The sequence below is a fragment of the Scomber japonicus genome, chromosome 13 (genome assembly GCF_027409825.1).
Source record: "Scomber japonicus isolate fScoJap1 chromosome 13, fScoJap1.pri, whole genome shotgun sequence".
NCBI classification, from domain to species: domain Eukaryota; kingdom Metazoa; phylum Chordata; class Actinopteri; order Scombriformes; family Scombridae; genus Scomber; species Scomber japonicus.
Window position 1 is genome coordinate 26,381,377 of NC_070590.1, and position 10,368 is coordinate 26,391,744.

A 10,368-nucleotide genomic window follows, 5' to 3' on the forward strand; every position below is an offset into this window, starting at 1 on the left:
CTTCCTTGACAGAGAATGCAGCACAGACGGAGATAGAAAGAGAGTGAGAGAGAGAGAGAGAGGGATGTAGGGAGGGAGGGGGGCTGTGAATAGGCAGAGTGAGTGGCATGCATGGACAGCCCCTCTGTCTCTCAAAGACACTGCAGCAGCTGCATGCACGCGATAAGAGCAACCATTCACAGCCAACCCCTCCCCCCCACCACCACCACCCTATCCCTCCTCCTACACACCAATACTTTTTTCCCCTCTTCCTCTCTGTCTCTCTAACACACACACAGGCGTTTATAAGCAACCTCTCTGCAGGTACCTCCTTAGATGCTGAGATTTCAAGCGGTCTTTGTCGCCCCGTCATATTTTGTTTAGTTTTCTTTTGAATTTTTCACTGACATCAAAGTAGAGCAGGGTGAACGTGGATGAGATGAAGAGGAGGGGATCACCTCTCTCTTTTTTTTTAATTGCTGATGGAGGGTAAGCTCATACAGAGCTCAGCGGGCAAACGTTCCTCCAGAGCTGACACTCATCTAGCTGTTCTCCACTGATTTCAATTCTTTCTTTCTTTTTTTTGTGGTTCTCTCTCTGATGTGCTCACATAGAACAGGATGGCTTAAATGTCTGAAAATCACTGCCCCATAATGACAAATGACATTTCTGCACCAAATCTGTAACTTCCATTATGTCACCTTGTGTTCCCTCAGATGTTTAGGCCTGAATGCATCATCTATATCATCCTCCTTCCTCTCACCTAGACAGGAAGTGTGGACTATCCCTCCAAAAAAAAAAAAAAAACACACACACACACACACAGGCCCTCTGAGCAGTTTAACATCCAACTTTCAGGCTTGTGCTTCACCGCCTCTATACATGCACACACACACACAGCAAATCTTTTTCTCCCTCAATATGTGACACATGAATATTTATATATCTAAGCACCGGTGATATCCATGCCAATCACTTTGATCTGCTGATAACGTCCAAGCCTCCAAATCCATACAGCCGACAGAACGTCTAAGTGCCAATTAATTGGTGGCTCCTTCCACGATTAGCTCATGTTGCGCTTATAGCTAATCTGTATCTTGGCAGGGAGCCACGCATGACCTGGCTACCATCCAGGTCCTGGGAGCCGCGGAGGCAGCAGCAGCAGCAGCAGCAGCAGCCACGAGCTAGGCCGGCACAGAGCTTGAGCAGCCTGGAGAAGATGTGCCAAACTGCAGCGGCACAAAGGAGACCTCACTGTTTATCAAAGATTAAGGAGTGTTTAGTATCTCTCCCCCGACCCTCCTCCTCCTCCTCCTCCTCCTCCTCCTTCTCCTCCTGCCTGAGCTCAAATATACGCATGCGTGCCCACACACACACACACACACACACACACACCACCTCCAGCTCACACCTTAATTGCTAACCCCGAGAGTTTAATAAAGAACAAATTGCGATTATTGGTGAGCAAACAGCACAGTACGGAGGTGGGAGTATGATGGTTGCAGCTCCAGTGCAGTAAAGCAAGAGAAAGGGCATCAGCCAATTTAATTAATATCTCTGTCAGTCTCAGGCTATGACTTGGAGCAGCAATGTGTGGAGAGAGATACAGTGAGCACACAGAGCATAATCTAATGGTAATATTTCACAGTGTGGCCGGACACTCTCGACACCATCGTAACACATCAATAAGCATGCTATTAGAAGCACATACACTCATGTTTTCCACCTATAATGATGTAACAGAGCATGCAGAACATGTTACACTGCATCATAGGGTCTGTGATGTAATCCTGATAGCAGCCTAGACTCTAACACAGAGTACACAGTAATGCTTTTTATCTGCTTTATATAATTAACTCACTTATATTCACACATGTGCTCCAAATGTAGTCACAACACAGCGCTACATTTAATTGTGTCTTATTTGTTTTATTACACTGATCCACACATTTTCTTGATTTTATGTCCTTTTGCAAAGCACTTTATTTTGAAGTGAGTATGCAAATAAAATGTTCATGCTTTCTTACCTTATCTTACAAAGTTTTTACTCCATCAGGCTTCACTGTTATTGCAGCTGCCCAAGTTTCCAAAAAGCATGATATTATGTTAAAATATCTACAATATCTACTAGAGCCTGACCGATATATTGATCAACCCATATTTGGGGCTGATATTAGCCTATCATAGATATATCGGTATTAGAGCCTGACCAATACTAGATTTTTGGGGCCGATACCGATATTAGGGAGTGAAAAAAAAATTCTGATATCTATATATTGGCCGATAATCTTATATGCACAGAATATACAGATAAACACATGATTCCTCAAATGTAATGAAGGTACAGTATGATATTTTACTGTTTAACAATAAACTTTATCGTATAAAATGACATCAATGCACTAAAACAGTAAACTTCTCTAGAAATGTAATAATTAGAATTATCTATAAAACAAACGGACCTGTATAAAACAAACAAAAAAAATGTAGAAACTTGAATTAAGTGAAAGGATCAAATATACATAAAACGCTGCATATCACACACATATCAGTCAATATATTCACTGATATATCTGTGATAGGTCAAGATCAGCAGACTGATATATCAGTCAGGCTCTGTTTATGCTTTCCAATATGTGCCCATCATTTTTTTTAAAGATATACACGCTGCATATTATGTATATTTAATCCTTTTTTTAAATTCAAGTTTAATGAATACATATTAAATTCCCAGTAAAGTTTACCATTTCAGTGTACTGATATCATTTTATGAAAATTAATTTTATTATGTGTAAGCACAGATGAAAAAAAAGTGTGTTTATATATCTTCTGTATATATAAGATTCTCAGCTGATATATTCAAATGTTTTAATTCCCTAATATCGGTCTCGGCATCAGCCCCAAAACTGCAATATTGCTCAGGACTTACTATATAACATATTATTTATCTATACTGATTGCTACCATCACATTTTTTTAAAGTAAGATGCTTTCATTGAGCTCAGTTTGTTTCTGTGTTTCTGCTTTCTTCAGCCTTATGTCTTAGCATGCTGACTGCATGCTGCCCAGCCCAAGTGCATCTACCCTTCATGTTCCCATAATGCTTTGTGGCAGCTGCAGCCAGATTCATGCACACAGGTATTGATTTTTTTCCCTTTTTTTCCCCTCCCTCCTTCAGTGCAACCCTTTATTTATCTCGCTAAGCTCCTGCCACTGGGTGTGAGGAAAGAACCAGCTCGCGGCTTGTGAGAGAGGACACAGTGAATTCAACACGAGAGAGACCAGCTCACCACACAACCTGGATTTATTTTCATTTATCTGTTATTTATCTGCCAGCGCTGCTCTGCTGCAGAGTATAATCCTGCTCTGTGTGGGATGCATGTGTAGGTATGAGTGTGGATGTGGGCGTGTGTGCGTGTTTGTGCCATCCGTCCATCCATCCATCCGTCCATACAAACACTCCTTTTCTCCACAGGCCACCTGACCCATTTTTCTGTGTGAATAACAATACTCCAGCCAATCATGGGCAGACAGAATGACGAATGCTGGAAAAAAAAGACTCTACATCCAGCCTGTCACACGTCAGAGTCCCAACCCTGCCTGTCGACAGAGCGCAGCAGGGATGGAGAGGGAGAGAGTTACTTATCCTCTTTCTCTCTCTCTTCCCCGCCCCTCCTTCTCTTCTCTACATCCCCATCACACAGGGACCAGTAAAACCATTACACACCCACCCCAGCCCCTAGCTCAAGGTTGTGCTGCACCAATGGCTGCGCTTCCTACATAGTGCTCTAAGAAAAAGGGCAAAACTGACAGCGAGTGAGCTGCAAGGCTACTGCCAATAAAACACGTTCATTATAGCACACTACCTGTAGGCTACAACACACAGTATATATAGCAAATGATTGACTTCCATTCTACCATCTAAACCATTGTTTCTAAAGCCGTGGTACCCTGGACCATTGGTGGTCGGTGCTATAATTGCAAGGGACCCTTAAAATAATAACATGTATATTTAAACAAAATCTTATATGCTTTACAAACATATGGTATATATAAATAATGACTTTTTCTTTAACTGCAGAAGGTATCAGACCTTTATTTGAAGCAGGCCTTTGTTTCTAATGACATCTAAGTACAAGTATACTATTACCTATAACTGCTCATATTTAAGTATGAAGCCTTGTTTTGGTCCACCCCTGTTTGCCCTGTTAAAGTTACTATACTATGCTATTAATACATACTCAACACTTCCTGCATCCGTTTCAAATTAAAAGCCCTCTAGCGTTTCACCCTCAGACTTTTTTTTTCATAACCCACAGTTAAGATTCAGTATGATTTTTTTCCCTGTCTGTGCATCAACAGTCTCTGAAGGCATGGCACAAAAACACAAACCTGTGTGTGTAACTACAAACACACACACACACACACACACACACACACACACACACACACACACACACACACACACCAAAAAGAAGAAGAAAAAGAACTGTTTTTCACTCTATTATTAGAAATGAGCAGAAATGACAAAAACTAAACAAACAGCAGTCCGTTTCAGACAGACAGCGGTCAAACACACTCTGGTCCATAGGAGAAGAAAAGCAAGACAGAGAGAAAAAGAGGCAGTATAAAGAGGATCATGTTGATAGTGCATACATTTGCTGTTTTATGCATTTGTATTACAATACAGCAGGCTTTCCTTCAAATGCTCAAAGTATGCAGGGGGTCTAGTACCCAAAAAAGTTTGAGAAGCAGTGCTCTAGATAAATATGTGTGCAGCAGTAATCCAGCAAAGTCACCATCTCTCTAAAAATACACAAGCTTTGATGCAGGATGGCAAAGAATTTAAAGTGACATATATGAGATGAATTTACTTCTATCAAATGTTAATGACACATTGAAAAAGACAACATTTTTAACACAATGTGACCAAACCTGCCACCAAGGACATCTGTGGCTTGATGAGACTGTATCTAAAGTGACAATGAGGAGTTTAAACACACAAGTAAGCAACCTGAGACTCACACACATTCACACGCCTCCATACCAGCCCTACTTTGTAGCTGCCTTGAAATGGAGGAGGAGAAAGGAGGAGGAGGAGGAGGAGGAGGAGGAGCGGAGGAGAAACAGTGGGCACTGTGGAAACGCATGATAACGTCCAGCAGCCTTTTGATAGTAACTCTTGATATTTACTTCAAAGGCCCATTATACACAGCCAATTAAACCGACATAGTGCGGCTGGCTCTTCTCCCTCTCGGCAACGGGGCTGCAGGGATGGAGGCTGGCTGCGGAAAGAACTGCGACGCGCATCCCAAATGTCAACAAACATGAAAGAAACTGTGAAATGTGCAAGATGGCTCAGCAAATGGCCAGACCAGAAAGTGTGAGAGGAGAGCAATCTGTAATATCTGTAAACAGCTGTGTTTACATGCTGCCTAACCCAGCAGCATTAAGTCATACTCAATATAGAGATATTAGTTTTTTAAGTGTTTATTTTCAGTGTTGAGGAGGAAATATGACGTTAAGATGTTGAAGGCGTGTCTACCTGTTTGATAGTTCATATGTGTGTGAATGAGAAGGTGATAGAAAGAGAGTGAAAAGAGAGAAAAAAAGAAATAGATTGAGGCGCATGAGAGATGAGGGAGGGCTAGGCAGAGCAAAGAGAATCTGTGTGATGGCCGACGGCCCTTGTGCTTAGCTCGTGTGCTGAATGAAAAGAACCCCCGTGTCTGCGCGTGTGTGTGTGTGTGAGTCTCTGCAGTAGTGCTGGGGGGTCGGCCCCCTCTCGGCCCTACTGCTGCTGAATGCAGAGCAGGCAGCATTGGGCCGAGGCAAATGACTACAAGGCCTCCTCAGTGACTGCAGCACAGGCTGCACCTGGGGGAATGGCCCTGCACAGCAACACAGCAACACAGCAACACAGCCGCAGCCAGCCACAGTCCATCACAACACATCCTTAAAAAGCAAACCCCTACAGGAGGGTACACACGTGAGTCCACTAAGGTACCATCCAAAAAAAAGGTGTCACGTTTCCTCTCGAATTTAAATGATTCTTTTACGTTTTTTTGCACAAGTGATAATCATTTAGACTTTTATTTTGATAGGGGCTTCTATTTGCTACTGTGTTTTCAAAAGCATAGTCAGCCATTAGTAATTTAGGACATCCACCAGACAACAGGACCCTTCACCAACACCTACACACACCCACTTCCTCCTCTACTTTCCAACATTTCCAACACGAGCCATTTCAAAACAGTTCTGGCAGATTACACACATCATGAAACAGCTGTAAGAGTTTCCACCAACACATTCTCTTAATATTACATACTGTATATATAGCTTTCACTGTTTGATCAAGATGCAAAAAGCCAATCATACATCAGCTGTTAAACAAGTCTTAGATTTCACCACAACCACATGAGTGCACCACAATGGCAAATCACTCTAAGCATTTAACTGCATTACCACAAATTACATTGCTCACAAATTTCAAAATACTGTGTCAGTTTTCATACTGAATTAAATGGAAAAACCATCATCTCTACTTCTTTCATTTCATTCCTTACTCATCTCTTAAATCCTCTTCTTCTAGGCCTTGACTTCTGATTACTGTTTGGCATCTTGACAAGGATACTCTGCTGGTCAAACAGGAAGCAGCAGCTGGATGCAGAGTTTAATTAAAGGTACACTATGCAGGATTTGGTCAGTCAGTGTTTGTAAACAGATACAGCATTCAGAGTTGGCCCCTCCTCCCCCGGATCAAGAGAGCAAGAGAAACTAGTGAGAACAAAGTCACAAAATAATGTATTTTATTTTGTGATTGTTTGACGTCGGTTACATTCTGCAGCACAGATAAACACACCCACACCTCTGCACAACCCCTGCAGGAAATTATCACATTACTGGATTTTTTGATGGAGACAACGATGTAACCTGATCACTATGCTACAAGTCCCGATTTCACATTGTGCGTACTGTTATTGGCTAGAGGCTTCACATCTACTGATCAAAGATTGACGCCCAGAAACGTCCTGAACACAGCAAAATAATAAGAAAATAATAAAATACAATCAGAAGGCACGGTTCTTGTAGACACACTTCTAGTCGGTCATAAGTGATGATTGGGAGGGATTCTTTTTGAGTCTATATCTTGTGGGTTTGTTGTTTTGTTTTTTTGGAAAATCCTGTATAATGTACCTTTAAAGATCCTTACCAGACATCTAAAAAAAATGTTGTATTAATTATTACTAATCATTTCTAAATGGTCAAGAACTCCAAAAAACCACCATTTCAGACGTTTACATTCAAAGTTGACATTCTAACAGATGTGAATGTGAAGAACAAGGAGAGAAAACAGCAGGTTTGTGAATTTATAATGACAACAAATTGATATCATACTAATAAGAATATTGTAATATTAAGAACTGTAATAAGTTGCATTAAGTTGCAGCATCTCCCTTGGTGATGGGCTTTCTTCATAAACATTATTATTCAATGACAGATTTTCCTCCATTGTATGCATAATCATAGTAAACCAGTAAACCCATTACAATCAGACTTCATCCTGATTGGCTCCCCTCTCTAAACAATAACTGAAATCCTCTTAGTTGGGACATTTTGGCGCTTTGGAATTGATACATCCCCCACCTTCCTCTGATACTCACACTGATAAATACATGTTTGCATTTTATATTGTTGAGTAACGATGCACACAACTGCTTTTATAGTGAATCAATAGTCACAGCTGATAGACAGGTCACTGCTTAAATCCACAACACTTTCAGTGTCAACTCAGTCAGCGATAATCCATCATCAAATTTAAGTCATCATATTTCCCACTGATCTTCAATGTAGTTCAAATATTTCATAATTTCTGCTTTTGTTACCCCAAAAAGTTGTTGTATTTAAATGAGGCCTATTTACCATCATTCCAAAATTTGTGTAAAAATGGTTCTAATAAGTTGGAGTGAAGTGGGCTGAAAAGGTCTAATACAGAATTGAAACCTTCTGCTTTATAAACAGTCAAACCAGACCGAGTCAATTTTGACCCAGGGGGACAAAAGAGGAGCAGAGATAGGAAGATAACAGGAGGGTTAACTAGTAATTAAGATTAGGAGAGTTTTTTTAAGTGGGTGGAAATGAGAAAAATGCATCTGTCTCAGGCAAATACAACTTGTTCCCTGAGCAAATCAACAAAAGTCCTTGATACAGTAAAAATATATCTTGCCTCATTAGTAAATGTTACCTTTTTATCTCTATCTCCTCAGTAAAACTAACATGGAGGAGTTAATAGTAGAGTATGAAATAGCTTCTTCTGCAGTGGTTCTGTTAAAGCACCAGACTACTATATAACCACTATATCAGACAGCTATACTGCACTGACTGAATGCATTTTTCATCATAATTTTCTATTCTTTTCTAATGGACACCAGGGCTTCTTTAGGTGGTGCATTGTTAGCCCCTCCTGCAACAACTCCAAATGGTCTACGTCCAGTGAGACTTCCACAGAGCCTGTCTGACAGGCTGCACATCATGCTACACCTTCCAAACTGAAAAGCCAAAGTCAATTATTCATGTTGGATACCGAAAAGCTGTATTTCACAAAGTTTTTTGTTTTAAGTCCAAGTGTTGATATTATTTTTATTCATGAAAAATTTAAATGTTGGAAGCTTGGTCATAGAGATGAGGGGTTAAGCCATCTCGCGCAAAAATGTCAGCTAGTGTGCATATAGACACACGCAGACATGGATACACACACACACACACACACAGAAAGTGCACTTAAAATGTGTGTACAAGAGGATGAGGGGAATGGACGGTGCGTCAGTAGGATGCGTGCACTGAGACGTGAATAAAGACCATTTGCTCATGGATTCATAGGCTTCCGTCATCCATTATTTAGCATGGAGAAGAGCAGTGGATTGGTGGCTGGATGATTTTTCTGACAGTGTTTACATGGCTGACGGCTACACATGGACGGATTCCTACGGCGCAGGATAAACACTTTTTTGTCGATGATGCAGAAACTTCTTTTTTTTTTCCTCTGTAAGGATCAAATGCCAAAATATCCTGTTTTAAACTTCCAGCCATGCCGTTAAACAACTGAACAATGCAGCAGTCGGAACACAAATGTATTGTACACTGTACGTTCCATCAGTAACAGCAACATAACCCTGGTATTCGCCCGCATTTGAAAACATGCTTGAGGCAAATCCATTTATGGACAATTAAGAGATTGCTATAGATTTCAACATGGCCGATTTCGCCTCGACCGACAAATGTGAAACGTCAACAATAAAAGGAAAAAAAAGAAACAGTGGCTATCCAGTATTTGCCCTCCATCCAAAAAGCAAAATGACATTAGCTCTTGTCTATTGAGTTTGCTAAATGCCCCACATAAAGTGAATTTGCCCCCCAGGGCTGGGAAACAATCACGCAGGCGAGTGTTCCATTTAAGTGATTTGAATGATCGGAGCGCCGCAGTGCTTCCTATCAGCCAGAGAAATGGGTCAATACACTGAGACTAAGTGACACGGCTGGCAGCCTGCGCTCTCGTGGAAGACTGGCAGAGGAAGAGGAGCGGGACCTCACTGTCATTGGGTCAGACAGACATGGATACACACACACACACATACACACACATGCACACAAAGCAGGACTGGCTGGCTAGTACAGTACAAGGCAGCCCCTTGTGTTGGTTCATGTCAGAAGTTTCACACAGTTAACTGAGAACACACACACACACACCTCTGCTGTCACGTGTTAATTGCCAGATATCAAACTACACTAAAGTTCTCTCAGACTTGCAACTTTCAGACACGATGCAGTAGCTGCTGTAGAGGAGTCAGACGCCATGACTTACTTTCAGCGTTGATTGACATTGTGTCTTTCTCCCAGGACACAACGGTGATGTAGGCCTCCACTGAGGCAGGGATAATGCACTTGAAGACCACCACATTGCCTCTCATGGCTTTCTGGTCCTCCACCCGAACAGTGTAGGGCTCTCGTAGGACTGGGAAGAAGAGGAGGAAGAAAGGACAAAGAGGTGTGTTGAGTACAAGATGGAAAAATGCGACTGCTAGATAAGCTTCTGTAGACATTCATGAGAAGACAAACTAACCCGCCTTAATGTGGACATCTTGGCTCCTGATTCTCCCTGAGGGGTTCTCCACTGTGCAATAGTAGGTGTTGTCGTGGATAAGTTTGCTGAAGCTGGAAGGGGGAATATGGAAGATCTGAAGGGTGCCATTGGGGTGCACATGGCGGATCCCTGGCACATCATAGATCTCCTCGCCGGTGGCCAGGTACCAGCGCAGTGAGACAGGGGGCACGCCTGCAGCGGGACAGGGCACCGATGTCCCTGTGGTGCTGGCAAACACTACCTCTTGC

At 41.9% G+C, this 10,368-nt stretch overlaps 1 protein-coding gene across 3 annotated transcripts in view; it reads right to left on the reverse strand.

Annotated features, from left to right (window-relative positions):
• dscama (Down syndrome cell adhesion molecule a) overlaps positions 1 to 9,962 on the reverse strand; it is a 74,789-nt gene extending 64,827 nt beyond the window's left edge. For all 3 annotated transcript variants that reach the window (XM_053331169.1, XM_053331170.1, XM_053331168.1), the window contains exon 1: positions 9,842 to 9,962. In XM_053331169.1, coding sequence (XP_053187144.1) covers positions 9,842 to 9,947 — 106 coding nt within the window. In that variant the 5' untranslated portion in view covers positions 9,948 to 9,962. The remainder of the gene's footprint in view (positions 1 to 9,841) is intronic.
• Between the last annotated feature and the right edge of the window lie 406 nt (positions 9,963 to 10,368).